The sequence below is a fragment of the Telmatherina bonti genome, assembly GCF_933228915.1.
Source record: "Telmatherina bonti genome assembly, chromosome: 19".
NCBI lineage: Eukaryota > Metazoa > Chordata > Actinopteri > Atheriniformes > Telmatherinidae > Telmatherina > Telmatherina bonti.
Window position 1 is genome coordinate 8,272,300 of NC_136617.1, and position 24,870 is coordinate 8,297,169.

Sequence of the window (24,870 nt, forward strand, 5' to 3'; positions counted from 1 at the left end):
AGACTTTGTCCCTCCATGGATGTAAAACTCCAACTAAATTAACCTCATTAGTCTTAGAAAAAAAAAAAAGTTATGTATGGAGTTTATATTATAATGTCCAGTTTACAACCAGGAATTAAAACCAGACAAACTAATACCTCCATCACCAAAGGATAGATCTAAAATCCAACAAAAACCTCTACATGGGAACAACTGATAACTGCAATAAATTTATGATGAAAAACAGATTTACTGGTGATGTCTAGAGTCTGGCGGCTCTTAGATAACCAGTTAGTGGTAATATTGTGGTTAATTACACAACTAATAAACTGAAACTGGCCCAATTAAATAACAAAGTTGTTGCAGAATATTTAGCTAATGACTCACAAAGCCAAAAACTGTCCTCATTTTAACCACTTACCTGAGAAAATGCTTCCAAAACACCGAAAATGAATGATGCTCAGTATTGAAACTATCTGCAGCTGCATAACCACGTGACTTCCGCGCTGTGCTGCGGATGAAGACACGTTAGATAGTTCCTCCTCCCACTTCAGCCCAGAAACTTCCTGCAACTTGGAGAAGACGGTAAAAAATCCTGGCCTCAGTGAGGAAACCAGATCCCGCAGGTCCACTGACACACCAGGCTCTGAGGAGCTGCGAGACGAGACCACATGGGGGACGTGGAGGTCTGCATGAACACGGAGGGAGCGTTAAAAGTCCAACATGACACACCAAGGAACGTTGTTTTCAGGTTAGTGAATGCATAAAACACATTAACATGAAAACAATGGAATATTAAAAACTTAATCTGGCTAAAAACTGTCGCCTGTTTGCAGTTTTAGTTCAAATAAACATTTAAAAATCACCTTTTCAGCAGGTTCCGGTTTAGTCCCTGGTGGTCAAACGGCCGACAGCAGCGCCTAGTGGCCAGACGGCTGAACTGCAGTCGGTACTGGCCAAACTGGCAGGACGTCTCACAAGACCCAGTCCGCTTTCAGGTCCTCTTCATCCTCATCCTCATCCTCTGTGTGATCAGGTAACACATCCAATTGTTTCGATCCTCTTTATTTTCCCCAGAATCAGCATTATTCGCAGTAATGTGGCTGTAAATAAGAAAATGCATCAATTTATGACACAGATGTCCCAAAGAGCTTCTAAAAATTATTTAAAACACAAGAAGTTAAAGAAAAACAAAAACTTTGACACAAAAAGTCAATGAAAAATTAAGCAGTTACCTGTTCATGCACAATATGTACCTGCATGAGAGAAGATGGGACATTTTTAATCACCCTCTCACCGGCTCATCAGTGAGTCATCCAACACCCCCAACTGACCCCCTCTGCGCAATAAATATGTTATCGGTACAAATAAATTCTCATGACCAGTAGAATTATGGAACTTTATTATAGAACTATTTCTGCAGAGAAGTTAAAAAAAAAAAAGCAACACTGTTCACGTCTTTAGTGAAAATATGGAGCACAGATTTTACAAAATCATGCTTGAAAGGGTTAAATAATTTTAACAAATCGGGTTTTGGCCTCTACTTATTCTCATTAATGCCTCTACATGCACTCAGAAAGGAAACATTTCAAGTTTTTCACGTAAATATTTTTATTTCACCTTTGTTTAACCAGGTAAAATCAGCTGAGAACAACGATGGAACTGTAAAAACTCTCAGTATGATAACGCTGTCCGTTAATGATTAGCCCAGAAAGAACGCCACAGTTTCCTGGTTTAAACTACACTCTTTCCAAATCAATAACAAAAAAAAGGAGAAAGACCGCACACATGCGCGCACACATGCACCAAACCCCTTCAGATTGAGGAGCTGATAAATTGTGGATTTATTTTCTGTCGATATCCTCATCCATGAATCAGCTGCTTGTTTCAGACGCACTGCGAGCACATTAATCACACCAAGGCAAACTTTGCTCCGTGCACAGAGTTCCCATCACCTTCCTCAGGCTGTTCCTGCCCATGTTTATTGAGAAATTCACCAAGTGGTTTGTTTCTTCTCTTCCCATCAGGATATTTTACGAACTATCTTTAACGCAAACTGTGGGAAAGCCTGGTGCTCTTCTGCTTTACATGTTGGACCAGGGATGGACGTTCGTCTTCTTACTCGTATTCAGTGAGTGAGACTATAACTTGTGTGTCTCTCCCCCCCTTCCCCCCCCCCCCCTAAAGTGAGCAAACAGCAGCAAAATGTTAAATCAGTCACGCATGTGGTCGTCCAAGCTGCACGAGGACAGTTTGATAACCCTGCAGTGGTGATGCAGGATGCAGGAGGGGTGGTGGTGGCGAGGAGGAGGGGGGGGGGTCTGCGGTGCTGAGAGATTGGCTTTGCACGGACGCCTTGTGACTTTAAGATCCTATTTGGTCCAGTGGCTTAAAATCTGAAAAAAAGGGGGATCTAAGGAACTAAGGTGCTTGAGACCAGATAAGTGGAGCTGGATGTGAATTAGTATTCTGAGCATCAGTCCAGCGACATTATCGCTTCTTTTTAACACTGAAGCTTCCCCCTCTTATGTTGGGCAGAATTCAGCTCAGTGGGGCTGAAAAGCTGTGGCTGTGGACAAAATGTCATTACCACCAGTGTAACCTAATCAAACGCAGCACCTCTGCCTTCAACTTTTACTTCTGATGGGGGAAAAACGGCCAAAAACCCTTCAAGCGTCCTGCGTTCTCTGCACATAGAAGCCGAATGCGGCTGGAAATCAGCAAAAGTTTGAGGGTTTTCTTTGTGTCCTGCAGCTGCCGTCTTCGTTGTCAGGCTGTTGATGAAGATCGAGAAGAGGATGACTGCTTCGTCACCGCCGTGGAAGGTGGAAGTGAAAACGGTGTCTGGTCTCATCCAGCACGTGTAATGAAACCATGTTCTGCTGTGGAACCAGCGGCAGAAAGCAGAAGTGACTGGATGCTCTCAGGCTGATACAGCAGATAAATATTCAGACCAAGTCTGCTCGGATTTGTGGGATTTGGAAAAGAGGTTCTTCAGCTTTTCTGACACTACAAAAATATTTAAATAACAAGAAAAACATTCAGATTTGTTCTCTTACATGAATATATTGTCAAAATATGAACAGAACCAAGTGAACCAGAGATTTTAACCCTTTAACAGCCTGCTGTGTCGGCTGGTTGGTAGAGCAAATTTTTAAAAAAATGTAATGAATTTTGTTAAATAAAAATAAATCAATATGATTTGAGTCGATTCCATAAAGTATTATGATGCTTCGCTATGTGTTAAATCCTCGTTTGTATTTATTTCTGCACACAAAGTCCCTTTCTATGCATAATTATTCCACAAATTATCTGAAGGTCCTGAATATGACAAACATAAAAAACATGTAACTTTAATTGTTCAACTGCAGGAAAATTAACAAACATTACGACTACAGATCACGTTATTTCTAATCGATTATGCAGAATTAACAACATCTGCGTTGCGGTGCATCATAGAAACGATTAAATTCAACACCTCCGGTGGAAATATTCAAACATTCATCTAATAAAAAGCCAAGATTTGTGCTTTTGCATGAATGTTATTTTACTTTAATACAATTTATAAAACCTTTTAATTCACTATGGTGGACACCCATTATAAAGCTTTTTTTGTATAATCATAAATGACCATGGTATATTTGTAAATGAACCACTTCAGTGGACATTACTGAATCATGCAATACACTGAAGAATAAATAAATATATAAATGAGCATGAATGCATACAGTGCATCCACACAAGTTTGCCTTGGTCATAAAAATAGAAAAAAAAATGATACAGCGATATTTTTATTAAATTTTTGACATAATTTATATATGATATATTTTATAGAATACATGAAAATGAATCAAATACAAAGTAAAGTATTACGAATAAACAAAGTATTCTATGTGACCGTGGAGGTAAAATACTGTTTTATTGATGCATGCATGACAGGGTTAAAAATTTGTTTACAATATTTATATAATAAATTTGTATAATAAATAAAGCTTTAAGATTTGTGTTCTTATATTTTAAGATACGTAAATAACAAAATAAACCTGCTTTTTAAAAATCCTTTAACCACTTGTTTACACGTCTGATCAATGTTTTTTTAACGACTGTAATTAATTTCATTCCATTTTGTGGGAACAAACCAGCCAGAACCGGATTGATCACATTGCTGGGGTGTGTTCAATGTTTATCAGTTAGGATTTCAGGTTCAGATCATTTAACTCTTAACTGTTATCGCCATCATTTGTTAAATAAAACATAGATTCATGTTATTATTGTCCACATGAAAATAAAAAATGTTAATTTAATTTATTAGTTTGATAGGAAAAGTGCGTAAATGAGACGGATTACAGCTAACAAGCTACTTGGCATCCACAGACAGGCAGATAAGAAAAGAATATAAAACATAGATTATTATTGTCCAAAGGAAAGTAATAAATGAAAAAAAACTGTTTTATCAAGTTTTTTCAATTCATTTCAATTAATTTAATTTCTTAGTTTGATAGGAAAGGTACGTAATGAGATGGATTACAGCTAACAAGCTAATTAGCATCTGCAGTTATGTAGGTAAAAAAAAAAATCTTCAAAGGAAAATTAAAAAAAAACTAAAAAAAAAGTTTTTATTTAGCTTTTTTTGTCTTTAACTTAATTTATTAGTTTGGTAGGGAAAGTTGTGTAAATGTGATGGATTTTGGCTAACAAGCTAATTAGCATCTAAAGACAGGCAGGTAAAAAAAGGCCAAAAAACAAAATTATTATTGTCCAAAGGAAAATAAAAAAGTTTAATCCTGCTTATTTTTTTTTTTCTAAATTTCATTTAATTTTATTTATTTATTTATTTTTATTTATTTAGTTGTATAGGGAAGGTGTCTAATGGATTACAGCTAGCAAGCTAATTAGCATCCGCAGGCAGGCAAAGAAAGAATATAAAACATAGATTCTTATTATTTTTTAAAGGAAAATAAAAAAATGGAAAAAAGGTTTTATCTTGATTTTTTTCCCTTCATTTCATTTCTTAGTTTGATAGGAAAGGTACGTCACGAGATGGATTAGGGCTAACAAGCTAATTAGCATCTGCAGTCATGAAGTTAAAAAAAATTTATCAGATTCAAAGGAAAATAAAAATGGTAAAAAAACGTTTTTATCAAGCTTTTTTTTTCATTTAATTATTAGCTTGATGTGTGGAAAGATGACGGATTACAGCTAACAAGCTAATTAGCACCCACAGTCAATCAGGTAAAAAAGAACATAAAACATGACAATGTTTTCTTTGCTTGAATTTTGAAGGGTTAAAAAAAAAAAAAACAAAACCAGTGAAGAGATGCAAAGAAACACTTCTGCAGCCTCATTATTTAGCTACAGGATTCTTTGATGTTTGTTTCAGAGATGGAGAACTGACAGAAATTCTCCAGTTTCTGTCTCCTGTTCTTTCTCAGGTGCGGACGGCTCGTCGGTGTTGTGCGCCCGAAGTGCTGCAAAATGGAAAGTTTTCTAAATAAAGCAGGCGCAGCTGATGTTGTGCTGCTTCGTATACGGCTGCGACAAACACAGAGACGCACAGATGGAGGCGAGAGAGAGAGAGAGAGAGAGCACATACAACACCATTCATTATTAACACACCCAATATAGCTGGACTGGACACCTCACCCCCCCAACTCTTCCTATTAACACAAACACACATACATACAGCGAGAGAACGCAAGCCCTCCAGGACCCTCCCCCTGACCCTGCGACCTCGACGCCATGGCAACCCTCTGACCCATCCTGCTGTTGCTGTGGTAACAACCTTGGAGCATGTCTGACCACTACCACCACCTCCAACACACACAAACACACTCACACACACACGCACACACTCCCCCTATAGCCCTACAGCCGCCCCCTCCTCCTGCTCCACGCCGAGCCGAGGCAAACCGATCGATATTCTATCACACAGAACAGTGGAGCGAGAGAGAGGAGGCCACGGGCCAGCCAGATTACTGGGAGGAGGATGGGGAGGGAGGGGGGCAGTGGTTGACAAAAAGAGAGCCTCCGTGTGTGTGTGTGTGTGTGTGTGTGTGTGTGTGTGAGTCAGAGGAAGCTAAAAAAGGTTTTAGGGAAGGTAGGGGATGTGTGTCGGGGAGGTGTGCAAAAAGGGGTTTTAGCGTGCGGGTGTAATCGGGTAGGAGATTGAGAGATGGTGTGTGTGTGTGTGTGTGTGTGTGATTTGGAGGAAAGAGGTGGAGGTAGTGGTGGGGGGGGGGGGGGGGGGGGTGAGAGAGTAAGTAGGTAGAAGATTGAGAGGGTGTGTGTGTGTGTGTGTGTGTGGTTATGGAGGATAAGAAAGGATGTGTGTGTGTGTGTGTCATGAGTGGAGTGGAGCTGCAGCGCTATGAGGCATCTCCTCTCCTTTATATTCTAACAGATGTTTGTCCGTGGGTTCCTGCCTCTGTGTGTGTGTGTGTGTGTGTGTTTGTATGAATAGATGCTCCTATTCAAGTGGCACACACACACACACACACACACACGAGGGTGTGCAGCTCCTGTGTGCGGCTGAAACCCAAACATGCAGAGGAAAGAGGAAACAAAGAGCAACCAGCCATGGATGCAAACTGGATGTGAAGCTGTAAGCGAGCCTGAGAGCTACAGGAGGGCCGGAGAAAGACACCGAGATGGGATCTACATTTATCTTCCATTTCCAACAGAGCAGGATGTCGGGAAGACGTTTTCAGCAGAACCTTAAGTCAAAGATCATTATCAGAAGGAAAGTTCACATCACACAGGTGACCTTGTGTCCTGCTCTGGATGGTAAATGTGCTTAATAAGACATCCATCCTTCCATTATCTCCACTCCCTCCTCCTTCAGAGGCTTGCTGAGCTGACATTGGGCCATGAGGAAGTGTAGTGAGGCATTTTTAAACTCAGTGTGACACTATTGTTGCTTTTAAGGAAGTTCATTCTGCTGCACAACAACAGATTTTTCCTGGTTAAGATGCTCATTAAAAGTTTTTTCATTTAAGTAAAATCATTGCTGCGGAGGAGTCTCTGAAGAGCAACACCTGAAGTCTTGCCGGTATTTTCCACTCAGAACTGTTGCTTTCTGCAGGTTTGGGAGTTACTTTTTGTTGCAGAAGAACTTGAATCAGATAAACTGGTCAACATGCTTGCTCAACAGAGCTGTTTTATTTAAACCAAGTGCTGGACTTTGGCCCCGAAGGACCAAAGTCCAGACTCAGAGGATGCAGGAGTGGATCCTGACCAAGGCCGGATTATCCAACGGGCATTATAGGCCCACGCCCATGAAGGGCCCACGTTGGGCAAACACCAGCAGTTTGGACATAAAACAAAATGTACATAAAAGCCAGATAGTTCCACCAGTGTCCAGTGCATTTCTACTGGTACCATTGGAGATGTTAGAAATGTTTCATAGTGTATCATTCACAACTTTCACAATGTTGTGCTGGGGATGGGGGCCCCTGGAACACTCTGGGCCCAGGGGATTTTTAATCCGGCCCTGATCCTGACTACTTCCTGGATGGAGCAGTGCAGCTGTTCTGCATGCACACCTGATGAAATGAAGCTAAGGAAGGCGTAGACAGTTCAGGTTATTCAGAGACATCCGTGTCCCATCGGACACGTCGGAGAGAGGACTCTGGGTCTGCAGGTCTTCATTTGAAGGACAGATACTTCGAAGTTTCCCCCCCAGATCACTGGGAGACACTGCGGGTCAACAGGTCATGTTAACTTCTTCATTTGTCATCACTCTGTCTGTCTCAGGAGGATATGAGGCTCCAGCTGAGGGCCAGAGGAAAGGTCTGGCCTGAACTCCAGCTGTAGCTCCTAATGGACGGGAAGAAGCTTGGGCCAGCATTGGGCTCAGCTGGAGAGGCTTCCCAGCTGCACACTTAAAGAGGAAAAAGTTGTAAAGTTGCCAGTTTGAGACCATAAGTTGTTTTTTTTTTTCTCGGCAAATACTGCAAAATGTGAAAGACAGATGAGATTTTAGAGGATTAATTACTCCAGGAGAAGAAAATAAGGTCTAAGAGTGACGGACGAGCAGCAGGAGATGGCATCGGAGGCCACGAAGCTCCTGAAAGCAAACAGAAATGAACGATACAAGCTATCAAAAAGAGGTGACCTATATCCCTGGGTTACAAGGGTGTGTGTGTCAAGTGGGCAGTGGCACTCATTTGCTCTGTGAGCCTTGTAATAGTATTCATGAAACACGAACAGCAGTGCACTCAGTCAAGTGTGCATGTGTACGGACACACATATAAAGGCTCATCCATTCACATGCACGAGTGTGGCATGAACGCCGGGCGCACGCTGGCTTTCCTCTCAGCTTCTCTGAATATCCATTTCTGCAGGTGATGCTCACATTCAGAGGATCATGAATAAGTTCACACAGAAAGGATGTAATATTTTATAGAAAGTGTTGAAATGGAGGAAAACAAACAAAGTGTCCAGTTCCTTCATTCTCTGGAAATTATAAAACGCATAGAACAGAGTGGAAATTAACACGTTTTCAGTGATTTTTACATAAACTCTAGAAACTAAATGTATTTGGGCATAAAATAACTTATCAGGGTGACCGGATTCCTGCTCTTTGGTACTTGTCAGGTTCTCTTTTTTAAAAAAATATATTTACTTGCCTTTTTGCACATTTCTGACATAAACGGACTTCTGTATGAATTTCATGACTTCACAAGCCACATTAAAGGTGTAAGAAAATTAAAGGTCAATGGCAGAAGAAATCAATACATCATTTACCCATAAATTAATAAAAAACAATGCAATTTTTTTTTTAAATACAGTATTTTACCTCTACAAACATATGCAATGATTCTTTTTTTGTTTACCTTTTTTTAAAAATCTATATTTAGAATTTATCATGACTTATGATTTATTTTAATGAATTCTATAAAATATTTATAAAATAAAATCACATTATGGAAATCCATAAAGTAAAGCCCTATAATTTTCTTTTCCTATTGATCGCAAAGCCAAACTTGCGTAATTACATTATGTTCAAATATATCAGATATTTATTTATTCTCCAGTGAGTGGAAACAGATGACTAACTAATATCCACTGAAGTGGTTTATTTACAAAAATACCATCCTCATTGATAAAGATGCAAGAAAAAAGCCTGTAAATAGGTGTCCACTATATGGCCACTGTGCATGGAAGGGTTAAGAGTCATTGACCATGACTCTGTTACGTTGCTGTAGTTAAGTGAGCTCATCCACTAGCAGTCAGTGCTGAGGTCAGAGTTCATTTCTCCGTTCTGACCAAGTGGCAATCTCCAGCAGTTTAAAGTGAAGCCTAAAACTGCAGTTCCCCCTTCATCCACTAGGGGCTCCAAAACAGCAAATCCCCATAGACTCCCATGTTAAAAAGACCAACTTCACAGCAGAAATAAACATGTTTACAGCAGAAATAAACATGTTTACAGCCTGGTACAAAAATCCATTTTAGGTTTAAAAGGTCAGATTTACCTTCATGACAACTGTAGGGTGGGAGTGAATTTTTTCTATCTCCTCTGTTTAGAAGTAATTTAATCTCAAATTCAGCATAATTAGGAGCGTGTTCTTTTGATTGACAGGTACCCGACCTCCCGCTGTAAGAAGGCAGAGTATAACACAACTGTGGTTTTTAGCTGATTAACAGCATGAATTAGTTTCAGCCTGCTTATGTAAAAGCCCTGATAAGGGAAGAATTTGTTATAAAATACACGGACACCAGCTTTCCTTGGCTCCTGCATGTATTTAACTGAAGCTAGGAAGCGGTGTGCCTCGCTTTACAGCTCAACAATCAATCTCCCCCTGCTGGCGTCCCCTGGTAACTGTTTTAATTCACTTTTGTATTAATTCAGAACAAAAAAAATTTAGAAACATCTTGTAAATTAAACTTCTAATTAACAGCTGAACTTAAAATGTGGCCTGATAAAGTTATTCAATGTCCAGTTGACATGTTCAGAAAATACATTCCTTCACACTTACCTCCGTTAGCTCATTAGCGTCACGTTAGCTCCAGGTTAGTTCTTAGCTACAAACCGGTTAGACATTTGCTAGATATCAATCATCAACCCCCAGACTCACAGCCCCCCTCTCAGCTCCACCTCTTTGCCCATCTTTGCGTGACGCGCCCATGATGGCGATGGTAGGAACCGCCCAATGAGCTCTTTAGAAAACTATGGGTGACGTCATGGAGGCTCCGCCCATCTTTTATATAAAGTCTATGATTCTGACATCCATTTCAGACAACAACTGGAAATGCACCGCTAGCTATAAAGTTGTTTGCAACTGCCAGACATGTTCACAGAGGCATGTCGCTTCAAACGCTCCAGTCGTCCTCGTCGTCTTATAGTTTTTCTTCTTATTCCTCTTTTCCAGCTTGTTCCTTTCATTGCTCGTGTGTCATCTATCCCACTCAGCACTTCTCCCGTTACTGCCGGTGGTATTCCTTCGTTTGCTGAGTCAAACGACGGATCTAAAAGGAAAAAAATATCCTGCGTATTCATCTGTGTATCCGTCTTCTGCATCAAGCATGAATAGGCCTTAAAACTGCAGTACTGGCTTTGTTTGATAGGAGCTGGAGGACTGTTTGGGATAAGAAAGAACAACAGAAGAAGACAGTGAGCACCTGAGTCTGCTGGATCCACTCAGTGATAAAACTCTGTTTATGTCTGGAAGAATTTTGGCCACTGACGGCCACTGTCCATTCACAACTGTGTTTGGTGTTTAAATTAATGTCTATACCCGTCTTTACCACTAGATGTCAGTCATTCCTGCACTGTTCCTATCAAACCGCTGAGTAGTATTTAGTCTGTTATTAATCCATATCAATTTATTTATTTGATCAACCTGACAGGCCGGCCACCAGATGCTCCCACTCCCAGGTCTGGCTCCAGAGGGGGCCCAGTTGACCTGCCTCTGGGCAAGGGAACATTTCCGCCAATGGCCGCACTTAGTCTGGTCCCTCCCCCAGACACCTGTTTGCCATGGATAACCCTACCAGGGGCATAAAGCCTCCGATAACATAGCTGCTAGGTTTGTGCTCGGGACACAAACCCCTCCACCACGATAAGGTGCCGACTCAAGGAACGATTTGCAGCTGAGTGTGAAGCGGCTGGGATGAGAATCAGCACCTCCAAATCTGAGACCATGGTCCTCAGCCGGAATAGGGTGGATTGCCCTCTCCGGGTCGGGGGTCAGGTCCTGCCTCAAATGGAGGAGTTTAAATATCTCGGGGTCTTGTTCACGAGTGAGGGAAGGATGGAGCGTGAGATCGAAAGACAGAGCAGTGCGGCGTCTGCAGTAATGCGGACTCTGCGCCGGTCTGTTGTGGTGAAGAAGGAGCTGAGCCAGAAGGTGAAGCTCTCGATTTACCAGTCGATCTACGTTCCTACCCTCACCTATGGTCATGAGCTGTGGGTCGTGACCGAAAGAACCAGATCTCGTATACAGGAGGCTGAAATGAGTTTCCTCTGCAGGGTGGCCGGGCTCTCCCTTAGAGATAGGGTGAGGAGCTCGGTCATCCAGGAGGAGATCAGAGTAGAGCCGCTGCTCCTCCGCATCGAGAGGAACCAGTTGAGGTGGCTCGGGCATCTGGTCAGGATGCCTCCTGGACCTCCCTGGTGAGGTGTTCCGTGGATGTCCCTCTGGGAGGAGACCCCGTGGAAGACCCAGGACACGCTGGACATCTCTCGGCTGGCCTGGGAACGCCTCGGGATCCCCCGCAGAGTTGGCAAATGTGGCTGGGGAGAGGGAAGTCTGGGCTTCCCTGCTTAGGCTGCTGCCCCCGCGACCCGACCCCGGATAAACGGTAGAAAATGGATGGATAGATGGATGGATGGGAGAAGTCGTCCACATCAGCCTTGTACAGCAGGAAGCTTCGTAAAATATGATTAGAAAGGACTAAAAGAAGAAAGACTGAAAACTAAATAAAAGCCTTAAAGTCATGAAGTTTCAATCTGATGTTTGTGGAAAGTAACTCCAATCTACACAGACATCCTGGTATTCAGCAGGTGCTCAGGATGTTATGACTAATGAGTGTTTTTTGTCTTTACTTAGACCATCAGTGGTCTCCAATTTAATTGCAGCTGATTTGTCTTTTTAATAATCAGGATTTCTTTTTTTTATTTTATGCTTTATTTTTTTTTACCTGTTAAAAGTCTTTAAAACCTGAATTTATAGAACTATAATGTTAAAAAAAAATGTATGTTCTGATTGTTTTTATATACTTCTATCTTCATATTAAAGCAATGATTAAACTTAACCTTACTGGTAATGCCAATTAGATACGCAGTCCATCTCATGAGAGCTTAGAAACTTTTCAGTGATATTTAAGACTTTTTTTCAAAATGTAGGTGTTTCCATAAGCGGTTTTTTTTAATTTTTTTATTGTGATATTAGTTTTTGGCCAATTCTAGGTTTAGTTGACTCACTAATCACTCATCTTCAAAACTCACCTCTTCTGATTGGACAGCCAAATGTAACCCAAATCAAGGATACGGTTTTGTTTAATAAACAGTTTGCCTGTACCGGTAATTAAAGGGATAGTGTGCAACATTTTCTGTCGTTTACAGGCCAAAATGTCTGTATTTACATGTGTGTTATCATTGGTTTATGACCTCTGCTAATAATCCAACACGTTCTTGTTCGCAAAGAATTTTAGATGTTTATACATGTCAGCAGATAAGAACAAGCCATGGAAGTCTGCCACCTTGAAACTACAGCCATCAGTAAGGGACAAATCGCACCAATGTGGAGTAAAAAGGCCTTTTCCCAAACACTGATCGAGACGGTGGCGGCGAAGATCCGTGAGCGAGGCGTTACTACCTCGCCAAGCTGGAATATCTGTTCAGGTACCATTTACAAAAATGCAGGAGCCATTCAACTGTACTGCCTAACTGAGCCTAAAACTAACTTGTTAGCATTACCCGTTACCGTGGTAATGTAACAGCAGCTTCTGCTGAAACACACCAACCTGGCTGGTACAGAAGTTGATGTTCATGTTACCAGCTTGTTGTTGCAGTAAATGGAGCTCAAACCGCCTTCGCATCGGCTTTCAGTCCGGATTTACCGTGACAATGTTTCATCAGTTTTTGTCACAAATCGGCTGCCACTGTTGTAATATGTGTTCAGGCGCTAGAATACACCATTTGTAGGAATGCGATACAAGATTTCAGCGTTAGATGAAAGTAATTCTTACATAAGGTCCTTTAAAACTAAAATTTTCAGTGTAGTGAAAGTCAAACACATCGATCTCCAGGAGGAAAATAGGTTCGCTCTTTAGTTTGGAAACGGTAGCTGTTTGTTTGTTAGTTTTGACAAATGTTTTGGACTTGCGATTTGTAGTTGTTTCCATTAATCAGTGTATAACGCATAAGTGCTAAAGACTGTTGGATGGAAACATGTTTCCATTACATTTTTTTGCAAAATAAAAGCGATATTTTTAATTTGACAAACAATTGTGCTTTGTAAACGTTTCCATTCAACAGTGTTAAGCGCTCAGTTCTCGCAAAATCTCATGAGATTTTACAAGAATTGTGGTTTATGCAAAGTAGCCACGTAGCGTTATTTTGGGGTATTGTACTTGCTGTGGACAATTTGCTACGACTTTTTGAAGCTTTTCTCCCCCTTTTTTTTTTAATTATTATTAAAACTCTGAAATTTAGTGTTGTTTGTTCATTGTGCCATTTGGTCATGACCCCCCATATCACGTCCAGGGACACGTAAATGCAAAAAAAAAAAAAAAAGTGTTTCCATTACACTTATATATATATATTTTTTATATATATATATATAAATTAATTATATATATTTATATATATTTTTATATATATTTTGTATATAATTATATATATTTCTATTTTGAAAGGTCTGAAAAATCACCTCATGAGAGCTTAAAAACTTTTAAACAATATTCTAGTCTTTTTTCTAAATGTAGTTGTTTCCATTAGCAGTTTTTTTTTTTTTTATTGTGATATTTAGTTTCTGAGCCATTCTAGGTGTAGTGGAAACGCACCTAGTGAGGCACTGTTTTCCTTGAACATCAAGTTCAGTTTGCTAACTATTACACAACTTTTCTTCATGTTTTCTTCTTCATGAAACTTTTTATCACATAGTTCTAGGTAGCTTCTAGCAATAAAAAAGTCTTACCAGTTTGAAGGAAAAACTCCTGCTACTGAACAAATCTTTGAAAAAAAAAAAAGTTCTTTAGATTTTTTAATTTCAACCTGACCTAAAAATCAACAACATATTTAAACCAGAAACTTAGTTTCTACCTGGTTTATCTTTTTTTCCTCACCTGCTGCGACAGATTACCAGAGATTAAATGAGTCAAACATTTCCATCAACAGATGGCTCGACAGGAAGAGCTGATCACAGAATTTATTTCCATTTTCCGACAAGAGTCGACACAAAAACAAAGTCGAGACCAAGCTGAAAAAGAGAGATCCTTCTGTTTTATTTCATTTTCTTGTTTTTTTTCCCCGCTGCTGTTTCACACGTTAAGGTACAGTGCCTTACTCCACATTTCCACAGAGTTAAATAATGAAACTGGAGAGAAATCTCTTTTTCCTAGGACACAGAAAGATTGTTTTTTTTTCCCAACAGGGGTGAGGTTGGGTGAGGGGGGAGGTAGATGGGAAGGGGAGGGCGGAAGGGTCGGAGGAGGAAGTGGGAGGTGAAACTGGGTGGAAGTTTTACAAAGACGGAGGGGTTTGCACGGTGTTCACAAACAGACGAACAGGGACAGATCGACAGGCAGGGTGAGGAGGCGGTGGGGGAGGCGAATCGGGAGGGGAGGGGGGGTGTTAAAGAGGCGAGGAGGAGACGAAGAATAAGGAGACGGTGTGCTTTCTCATGTCCGAATGAAAACAAGCAGCTCTTAGACCCACTCTGAACTTAAAAAAACAGAAACATAAAACTTTAACACACAATTTAGTTTTTTAAAAAACACCCAGTCGTCTAGAAAACAAGACAGAAAAACACGGGGGAGGAGGGGGGAGGGAGGGAGGGAGAGGAGGTGATCTTTTTCCACCCGGCTGAGGGCATCAGTGAGTGAGCGAACGGTTCAGTTTAAAGACTGGTTCTGAGGAAGAGGAGGAGCGGCAGTAGAAGATTGGCAGTGAGTAGATAGAAGGAGAAAGAGAGGGGGGGGGAGTAAAGTCATTGTGGGCGAATGACGGGAAATGGCAGTGATCACAGAGCTGGATCTGGGCGCGACCCAGCCGCTGCAGTGGCCTCGACGGGAGCTGCCGTGTTGGAACAGTCAGGTCGGCATCTTTATTCTCGGGATGGGATTCGGATCGGCTTCCTCGCAGACGAGAGATTTGAAAACGCGACGAGCGGCTGCAGCCGACGGAATCGGCACAAACAGTGTTACTGGCAGATTAGTGCTGTAGAGACTTTGGATAGAAAAGACAAGAAAGAGGACAGAAGGATGGAGAGGACAGGGGGGTTGTTTCCAAGCCTTTCCCACCCCACCCTCTCCTCCTCTGTCATTGGTCCTCTCGACGTCGTGGCGTTTGCTTTTTTTTTTTCTGTTTATTAGGAAATGAAGACGGTGGAATGGATGGATGAGGAGGGAGGAGAAGTAAACATAGCTTTCTTGTACATTTTGAGTGATGAGAGGAGAGAGAGATGGAGGGAATAGGGGAGAAAGAGAGAGGGAGATAGAGAAGGAAGGATGAGTTCAGGGAGGGATGGGGTAAGAAGAAAATGATGCTTTGATAATTTAATAGTATGTCTCTTTTTCCACCCAGCCTGCAGAGAAAGAAGAAGAAGAAGAAGAAGAAGACCAATCAGGTTTGGATGATGTCACAGGTCAGACACGACGACATCCCGCGTGTTTTTCTGCCATCTTACCTCCAGGGTTTCGGCGGAGGATGAGTTTTCGGATCTCATCGTAAACAAAGATGAGGAAGCTGTATGGGAACGCACAGAACCACCAGCTGGGCCTGGGAGACAATAAGTGGGAGGAACGGACAGCATGAGAGGCGAAGCGACCTCCACAATGGAAATCTGGAGAAGCAGGCAAACTGTGCTGCCAATCGCTGCGGTTACATGGTGGTTTTTAATTCGGGATTGACTTAATCTCCTACGAGTTGACGTGAAAATAGTTTCGAATGAAGGTTTACATAAAAACACATCCTTAATTCCTCTTCAGAGCGTCAGGTTGGGAAGGGTTCTGATTGGACAGAGGGCGACGTATACCGGAAATAAACAAAGTTGACTCCCTGCTTCTCGTCTTTTCAGTCGTAACTTGTAAAAACTACATAATAAGTTCCAGTTTCGCCGCTATTTTTATTATAAATGTGAAGTAGCAGCTCAACACCAGCATACTGCTTCACTTTTGGTGGGAACTGAGAAGAAGAATGATAGACCAGCGAACACGGGAGGTAAAACAACGCGTGTCATCGGGACAGGACACGGTAACGAGCATGCTCAGAACGACCAGAATTAACTTGGAGTGGAATGAAGGATTACATGACAGAGGAATTAAATTAAAACGCGAATAAACCAGCCGCTTACATCGGAATTAAGTTTAATTCTGAAGAGAAATTAGCATTAGGAATGAAGTGTTTACATGGTCGTTTTTCATCAGTTTAAAGCAGAATTAACTTTTATTCTGAATTAAAGAGGAATTAAAACTCCCATGTAAACATACAGATTGATTAACGATAAAAACCATCATAGTAGCAGGTATGCATGCTCCGTATTGGCTTTGTGATTTACATGGTGCGTGTGATGGTACGTACTTGAGTGGGTACATCCGTAATGCCACATCCATTCCAGGGCAGTAAGACAGGAACGCAGCCAGAGCCGTTTCCTCAAACAATCCAAAGATCAGAATCTTGTTCCTGCGATGAGACAAAGAGAGGAGATGCCAGGTGAGAAGGGCTTCAAATGAAGGACGGGAAGCAATCCGCATTCTTAGTGACACCCAGTGGACACAGCAGCTAACTGCGACACCCAAAGCTTTTCTCTCCTTATTAGTTCCATTCCTCAGCACATCCAGGTACGGAGGTCTCACCAGAACCATGCTGAGTATCAAAGTGCTACGCAGCTCTAACCTTCTCATGTCCTTTCAGGGAGATCTGTACTCACTTCATGCCCTGCTGGAACACAGAGTTACGTCTGGTCTTGCAGATGATGACATCTGCCCACTGCACCACCACGATGCTGACGAAGAAGGCCGTGTGGCAGGTGAACTCCACAATCTTACGTTGTTCGTATGTCTGCACAAAGACATGAGGAGAATGGAGGAGGTGCTTTCTGGTGCGTGGTATTTCACTCCTCCTTTCTACGGGACTGGGACATACCCATTGCTGTCCATAGCTGTCCTCCAGGTCATTGTTGGAGCGATCGTCCCAGTTCAGCCGGATGCCGACCAGCAGGGATGGCAGGAAGCCGTTTTCAGCCATGATGACAAAGTAGGCGAAGAAGCCGCCAAGAGCCTGAATCATGCCTGGAGAACAGCGGGGAGAGTTTTATCTGGCAACTTTAATCCAAGATTTACAGTAAAAAAATCAGTTTGACTGCAGCGTACGTTGTCCTGCTCTGTGATTCTACCATACTTCAGTTACTGTGCAGAGGTGTGGGGTAACATACTGTACCACCATTAAACCATTCGCTTTGTTGCAAAAAGAGCCGTGAGGATTATCAACAAAAAGTGGATAAAGAGCACAGAAATGATTAGTTTCTGACAAGCAGACAACTTAAATTTCAGGTTCTGGTTGATTTGAAATGTGAACTTGTCACGTGGAAAGCTAAACAGAGAATTTCATCTGATGCTCTTCAAAAACTTTTCACTCTCAGTTCACAGAAACTTTCTCACAGACAGAGAGAAGATTTTCAGACTTTGTTTGATTGAACGACACAGAAGCAGAGGTGTGTGTCTGTTTATGCAGATAAGTTATGGAACTCCTTAAACAAAAACTACAATGTTGCACAAGTGTTTTCATATTAAAAAAATGTACAAGGATGTAATTATGAGACTGTATGCACAATTGTAAGTTTATTGAATCTATCTACAGATACACAAGACAGATGTTTTTTTATTTTTTCTTTATTTATTTGTTGAATTAGTGTGTGGCGACCTGGTTAGGGTGGAGCTTAATCTCATTTATTTAGGTCAACTCAACTTATTATTATTATTGGAAAGGTGCTTTATAGGGCAGATTATACAAGATTTAATCTTCTATCTGTACCTATTTGTTCATGTATAACAATGTAAAGTTAAACTGAACATGAAATGAAATGAACAAATAAATAAAAAAAAGATGTGATTGAGCTCAGGATTCTGGGAATGTGGACACATTCTGGTGAGACTAACATTACTGGGACATCTCTATGTGGTTTGTGTAGGCAGGTATGGACTGATGTGGAAAATGTGCCCACCAATCTGTCCGTAGGCGATGCTGATGAGTCTCTCGTTGACCAGTTTGTCCCGCAGTGGGTTCCTGGGCTGGCGCTTCATGATGTCGCTCTCTGCGGCTTCGTAAGCGAGCGAAATGGCTGGAACCTGAGAGATGACAAAGAACTTTTATCCTGCTCGGGTTTATCTTGTACCTTTGTGGACGCACATCTGGTCTCGCACACGGAGAGAAGATCTTCTCTCCTCGGTCACAAAGTCAGTCAGTTCCTTTCAAAGCTGCACTGAGGCGGCTCACACAGCGTCATGCAGGGGAGGCTTCACCGCAGCTGAAACATGAACTGAGGCAGAGTGAAAGGTCTGCTGCTCCTGTGCTGCCACCTAGTGTCCATTCTGCACCAGGCGCTCCATGTGGGACTGAACTGAGACTTTGCTGCGAAATGAGCTCATTTTGAACATGAAAGTTTGTTTTTGAGACCATTTTAACTTCCCAGCACCGTGTGTGTCTGTCTGACACGGACGATGCAGCGTCAGGGTGTGGAAAATAAACATGAAGCTGTGTGTCTCCTCACCATGTCCGTTCCCAGGTCGATGCAGAGGATGGTGATGGTGCCCAGAGGCAGCGGGATGTTGACCATGATGAAGAACAGGAAGGGGGTGATCTCTGGGATGTTGCTGGTCAGAGTGTAAGCGATGGATTTCTTCAGGTTGTCAAAGATCAGACGGCCTGGAAGGACGCATTTAAACATTCATAAGTCAATCTGATGTTTCACACAGTTCTTCGTCTCCTGACTCCTCCTCCTCTTCATCGCTCACCTTCTTCTACTCCAGTGACGATGGATGCAAAGTTGTCGTCAAGCAGAATCATGTCTGCAGCTTGTTTGGACACATCTGAGCCGGAGATTCCCATGGCAACGCCGATGTCAGCCTTCTTCAAGGCGGGCGAGTCGTTCACGCCGTCGCCTGTCACAGCCACAATGGCGCCCTGACAGGAAGCAGCAGACAGACTCGCATCAGAGTCTCCAAATGTCAAAACGGCATTCACACCTGCTTACTGGTGTGCCTCTAGCAGACGTACCTGTCTCTGGCAGCCTTCGACAATGATCAGCTTCTGTTGTGGAGAGGTTCGAGCGAAGACTATCTCTGTGTGGTTCCGTAAAATATCGTCCATCTGGTCCTGAGTGAGGTCTTTCAGGTCGGTGCCGTGGATCACACAGGCTTTGGCGTCCCTGAAACCGACAGACGAGACAGATTCATTTCTTTTCCTGAATCTTTCTGTGATGACCTGAAAATATTCCTCGTGGCTTCAGCAACGCGTCTGACCTCGGGTTGACCTGGCTCACAGGAATGTTCAGGCGCGCTGCGATGTCTTCCACCGTCTCGTTGCCCTCGGAGATGATCCCCACACCTTTAGCGATGGCCTTGGCTGTGATTGGGTGGTCACCGGTCACCATGATAACCTGAAGAAGACAAGCGAGGTTGGCAAAGAAAATGAGTCAATCTACACCAGGGATCCCCAATCCTGGTCCTCAGGGACCGTAGTCCTGCAGGTTTTCCAAGTGTCCCTGCTCCAACACACTGATTTGAGTCAGGTATGTTCAGCAGACGTGTGCAGCAGGAACACTTGGAACACCTGCAGCACACCGGACCAGGTTTGGGGACCCTGATCTACACTCCCAGTCAGAAGTTTGGACACACTTTCCTCTTGGTTAGGAGGAAAAATGACAGATTTTAGTCAGACATTCTGTCATTAGAAGCATTTTTGATCATATAAAAATGAGGACTTGACGTCACCTTGATGCCGGCGGAGCGGCATTTGCCCACAGCGTCAGGCACGGCGGCGCGGGGAGGGTCGATCATGGACATGAGCCCCACAAAGCAGAGGTTGTCCGTCTGGAAGTTGACATCGTCTGTGTCGAAGGCGAAGCCTTTCGGGAACTTGTCCTCTGGCAGGAACAGGTGGCAGAAACCTGCAGGAACCAGGAAGACAGACATGAATCTCTGTAGTCTTACACGGTACAGTTTCAAGTGGAATCCATCTTACCCAGTACTCGCTCTCCCAGTCCACCCAGTTCCAGGTAGGCATTCTGGAAAGCTTCCTTCATCTCGTCGTCCATGGGCTGCTCTTTGCCCTGCAACATGATGGTGGAGCAGCGGTCCAGGATCCTCTCTGGGGCTCCCTTCATCACCAGCAGGTAGCGGTTGTCATTTTCATCCTCCGTTTCGTGAACTGAGAGCTGGAAGTGAGAAAGGTAAAACATCGTTAGTGGTCACCATGGTTACCACTTCGACTCCTCCGACGTTGCGTTTTTTCTCTCACCTGGTACTTGTTGGTGGAGTTGAACGGGATCTCGGCGACCTTCTTGTTCTTGTCCCTCATGGCCTTGACGCCGCCGGACGACAGTTCGATGCACTTCAGCAGGGCAGACTCGGAGGCGTCGCCGGCGACGTCCCGCTTCAGGATGGGCAGAGATTCCTGACCTGCCTTGAACACGGCGCGGTTGCACAGCGCAGCGATCCGGGCCAGAGATACCCAGGTGGTGGAGCTCTTGTCGAAGGAGGAACCTGAAGAGGAGAAAGTCACCAGTCTGAGCGCTCCATCCTGCATCTTTGTTTTCAGCTTTTTAGACATTTTCTCTCACTTCATGTTTAACGTCACTTCCTTGGTCTCATTTTAGTCTCTGAGCCTAATTCTAACATCCACACTTAATGTTTTTACAGGTTTCTATCAAAAATCCCAGAAACAGCTGCAAATGATCCAGAAAGCTGCTGCTCGTGTCCTCACGAGGAACACACAGTCGTCTTGTTTTCATATCCCCCCATTAAAGAAAATATCAGCCCGGGAAATAAGATGAAAAATAAAATGGAAATCATGACATTATCTTCAAATTCTGCTTCAGGAGAAATATGTTTTTAAAAAGCAAACAAATATGATGAAATTATTGAAGTTACATCAGTCATAAACTAATATTTAGTTTAACAATCTATGATATTTCCGCTCCAGTCAGGTGTTTTCTGTTCCTCCCAGTCAGACTTCTGCACCTGTTGACAGGTATTTTGTTACAGATAGATAGATAGATAGATAGATAGATAGATAGATGGATAGATGGCTGGATGGATGGATGGATGGATGGATAGATGGCTGGATGGATAGATAGATGGCTGGATGGATGGATGGATAGATAGATGGCTGGCTGGATGGATGGATAGATAGATGGCTGGATGGATAGATAGATAGATAGATAGATAGATAGATGGATAGATAGATAGAAGGATAGATAGATAGAAGGATAGAAGGATAGAAGGATAGATAGATAGATAGATAGATGGATGGATAGATGGATAGATGGATAGATGGATGGATGGATGGATAGATGGATGGATAGATGGATAGATAGATAGATAGATAGATGGATAGATGGATGGATAGATGGATGGACAGATGGATAGATGGATGGATAGATGGATGGACAGATGGATAGACAGATGGATAGATGGATGGATAGATGGATAGATGGATGGATAGATGGATGGACAGATGGATAGACAGATGGATAGATGGATAGATGGATGGATAGATGGATGGATAGATACTGATATGATGGAAGAAGCTACCAGAACACCTGAAGTCTGATCCAGGTTAATCAGATGCATGCTTTCTGTTGTCTGCTTCTATTTATTCTTTTAACTTTCTTTCAATTGGTCTGAGGATAAAATCTGCATTTAACGTAGAACTTATTCAGCTTCTAATTATTTAATATTTCATCGTGTTATTTTTCTGGCAGTGGTGCCTTTTACTGCTGGAAAGCTTTTCATGTTTTCACTTTGAGATGTCTTCTGCATGAGACGAGCTATAAAAACAAACCTGTCTTTCTGAAGTTGAGGTTTAGTTTGAAACCTTGTCTTTAGGTTTGAGGTTTAATTTGATGGCTGATTAAGGCTCAAAGCACAACGAAGAAATAAATATTACAAGCATTTAGTGGTTGTACATCCTAGCAGCTGCACAACACAAGCGCTACAATCTGGAGCGAAGATGTAGGCCATGAAGGTGATTCTCACCAGACTGGTCCTCAGTGGTGTCGGCTTCGTGGATCTGATTGTCGAACCACATGTGGGCCACGGTCATCCTGTTCTGGGTCAGGGTGCCAGTCTTGTCAGAACAGATGGTGGAGGTGGAGCCCAGCGTTTCCACAGCCTCCAGGTTCTTCACCAGGCAGTTCTTCCGAGCCATGCGCTTGGCCGTCAGCGTCAGACACACCTGGAGGTGGAGCGACGGGGGGAGACGGGACAGAAAGGAGGGAAGCAGAAATTAGAGGTTTATATGGTTAGTAGCGGCACAGATGAGCGTCTGCAGGTACTGAAACATCTGCTGCTGAGCAGAAACGTTGGTGTCACGCCTGGAGACGCTCATTCCTGTCAGAACGTTTAACTTTAACGTCTTCCTGCTCGTCAAAATGCACTGAACTCCTCTCAGGAGCCAAACAGCCCAACAAGCGATGCAGAGAGAAAATGAGGCATGAACGGATGCGATGAAGCAGAGCAGCGGTGCATTATGTCATCATGCCAAGTACGGCAAGACCAAGGGGCCAAACAGAAGGCTAAGCAGAAGAGGCCGAATTCAGCTCAGAGTTAATGAGACACTGGCCTAACGACATTACATTTGCTAGCTGTTGTCATTGCAGCGAGCACCACCACTGGCCTGGAAAAGAGAGGAGAGAGAGACACACACACAGAGAGGAAGATGAAGAGAGAAACACACACATGGAGCAGCTTAGGGAGACACATTTCTGACAACACACCAGCTTCACCACATAAACACAAACTGGCAACATGGAAGATGTTCAGAGGACAAACATACTACGATGCACATCAACGTACAGCAACATCAAACCAGACGGAAAACACTCGAGCAGACAGCATCAGCCAAACACACACACACACACACACACACACAAACCTGGGTCCAACTGCAAAAATCACCATCTGATTTAATAATGATTCCCAAATTCTGTTTTTTTCCATTTTTTCCACAATAAATTCTGTGTTTTTCTGCGGGACAACGTGCGCTGGATGTTTAATATATCACACACAGGGAGGGATATTCATGTTTGGTGGTAAATAGTTGACGCTACACTGATGTAATATCATGAACGTCAGACATTTAGGTGGAATCTTGTGATGATTTAATCATTTAAAAAGATTTATTGACACAATGGCTTATAACATTGGTGTGTGCACCACAACATGAAATATTTCAGGTTTTCTGGGATTAATCGTCATGTTGTCTGATAAGTTCTCCACGTGGAGTTGAGACAACGTCTGATCTCCTTTCCTCAGACTTTCTTTCATCACACAACATGCATTTCTGTCAGTCTTTGTGCGCAGCGTAGAATCATTTCAGCTCCTTAATGACACAGTTTCTGGGCCGGAAACAGGGTCAGAGGCAGCATGGCAGACCTGCAGAAACAGCATCCCGGCTGGGAATTGAACCGACGGCAGCTGCCTGGTGGAGCCGTCTGCTCCTCCAGTAGAGCTCAGATCCATAAACGTATTTTTCTTGTTGTTGTTTTAACTTGATTTTGACGATGGGAACACTGATGTTCTGCAGCTCTGAGGGAACGTTTCTCCTCGTCTGTAGCGGCTTTTCTTTCGTTCTACAGATGCTGACGGCAGCGTTTCTTCATTTCTGGCAATACTTTGGTGTTCCAGTTGCTCTCATATCCATCGCTTCAACAAAAACAGGAAGCTGCTGCAGTAAAACTACGTTGGTTTCTCGTCTTGTTCTCTTTCCTTCATTAGGCTCAGATGTTTTAGAAAACTAGACGAGCAGGAATAGCAGATCAAACTGCACAATATTCTGCCTTTTTCATTTCTGTTTTCTGCATCAGAAACGTCAGAAATCTGTTCTTACTGTGATGAACTTTACAACAGCACGACATGCTGCTGGAATAAAGGAAAAATAAAAGTCAGGAAATCTGAGCTGGGTTGTGGCTAAGTAGTAGTGATTGTGTTAAAAATAAAGACTAGAGCAGTTTAACTGATGGTGATGATCTGGTGAAAGAGAAAATCCTTTTCTCTGGTCTTGTTTCTGAAGCTACGGTTTGACCCCAGTCTGAACACATCACAGAAAACCAAAAAGAAAAGAAAAAATGTTTTTCTCTTCTCACAGCTGAAGTAACGTACATCCATCCAGAAACACACACACACACACACACACACACACACACACACACACACACACCGCCTCTGGAAACTCACAGTGACTGTGGCCAGCAGACCCTCAGGTACATTAGCCACAATGATACCGATGAGGAAGATGACAGCCTCCAGCCAGGAGTAACCCAGGATGATGGAGAGGATGAAGAAGGTCACGCCCAGAAAGACGGCCACACCAGTGATGATGTGGATGAAGTGTTCGATCTCCTTGGCGATGGGTGTCTGAAAAACAACATGGCTTCATGTCAACAGTCACTTCTTCATTAACTTGTTTTTTCTTTTTACATGATAAAACTTAAGCTTTCTTAAAGCTCA

General features: G+C 42.8%; 2 protein-coding genes across 4 annotated transcripts in view; one reads left to right on the plus strand and one right to left on the minus strand.

Annotated features, from left to right (window-relative positions):
- Positions 1-500: 500 nt before the first annotated feature.
- On the plus strand, positions 501-3,914 carry LOC306770348 (uncharacterized protein). Of its 2 annotated transcripts, none has more exons than XM_079259207.1 (4): positions 501-730; positions 854-1,015; positions 2,007-2,110; positions 2,734-3,914. In XM_079259207.1, exons 1-4 carry the CDS (start codon positions 651-653, stop codon positions 2,844-2,846), a joined length of 459 nt encoding a protein of 152 aa, XP_079115333.1. In that variant the 5' UTR covers positions 501-650; the 3' UTR covers positions 2,847-3,914. The 2 variants fall into 2 exon arrangements, with proteins under 2 accessions (XP_079115333.1, XP_079115334.1); XM_079259208.1 differs by having other exon boundaries at positions 857-1,015.
- A 10,489-nt stretch (positions 3,915-14,403) lies between these two features.
- atp1a3a (ATPase Na+/K+ transporting subunit alpha 3a) overlaps positions 14,404-24,870 on the minus strand; it is a 40,209-nt gene continuing 29,742 nt past the window's right edge. For both annotated transcript variants that reach the window (XM_079258319.1, XM_079258320.1), the window contains exons 11-25: positions 24,598-24,777; positions 22,399-22,597; positions 20,660-20,904; positions 20,384-20,576; positions 20,134-20,309; positions 19,663-19,799; positions 19,418-19,568; positions 19,156-19,324; positions 18,912-19,066; positions 18,366-18,489; positions 17,288-17,433; positions 17,073-17,203; positions 16,724-16,825; positions 15,831-15,922; positions 14,404-15,728 (exon numbers count right to left, since the gene is read on the minus strand). In XM_079258319.1, coding sequence (XP_079114445.1) covers positions 15,700-15,728; positions 15,831-15,922; positions 16,724-16,825; positions 17,073-17,203; positions 17,288-17,433; positions 18,366-18,489; positions 18,912-19,066; positions 19,156-19,324; positions 19,418-19,568; positions 19,663-19,799; positions 20,134-20,309; positions 20,384-20,576; positions 20,660-20,904; positions 22,399-22,597; positions 24,598-24,777 — 2,229 coding nt within the window. In that variant the 3' untranslated portion in view covers positions 14,404-15,699. The remainder of the gene's footprint in view (positions 15,729-15,830; positions 15,923-16,723; positions 16,826-17,072; positions 17,204-17,287; positions 17,434-18,365; positions 18,490-18,911; positions 19,067-19,155; positions 19,325-19,417; positions 19,569-19,662; positions 19,800-20,133; positions 20,310-20,383; positions 20,577-20,659; positions 20,905-22,398; positions 22,598-24,597; positions 24,778-24,870) is intronic.

What these genes read in the sequence shown, in the direction of transcription:
- LOC306770348 (XM_079259207.1), top strand. Translation starts at nt 651, where the DNA reads ATGGGGGACGTGGAGGTCTGCATGAACACGGAGGGAGCGTTAAAAGTC. An exon ending in CTCATCCTCTGTGTGATCAG is followed by an intron (nt 1,016 to 2,006) that starts GTAACACATCCA and finishes TCTTCCCATCAG; the next exon opens with GATATTTTACGAACTATCTT. An exon ending in CGTCTTCTTACTCGTATTCA is followed by an intron (nt 2,111 to 2,733) that starts GTGAGTGAGACT and finishes TGTGTCCTGCAG; the next exon opens with CTGCCGTCTTCGTTGTCAGG.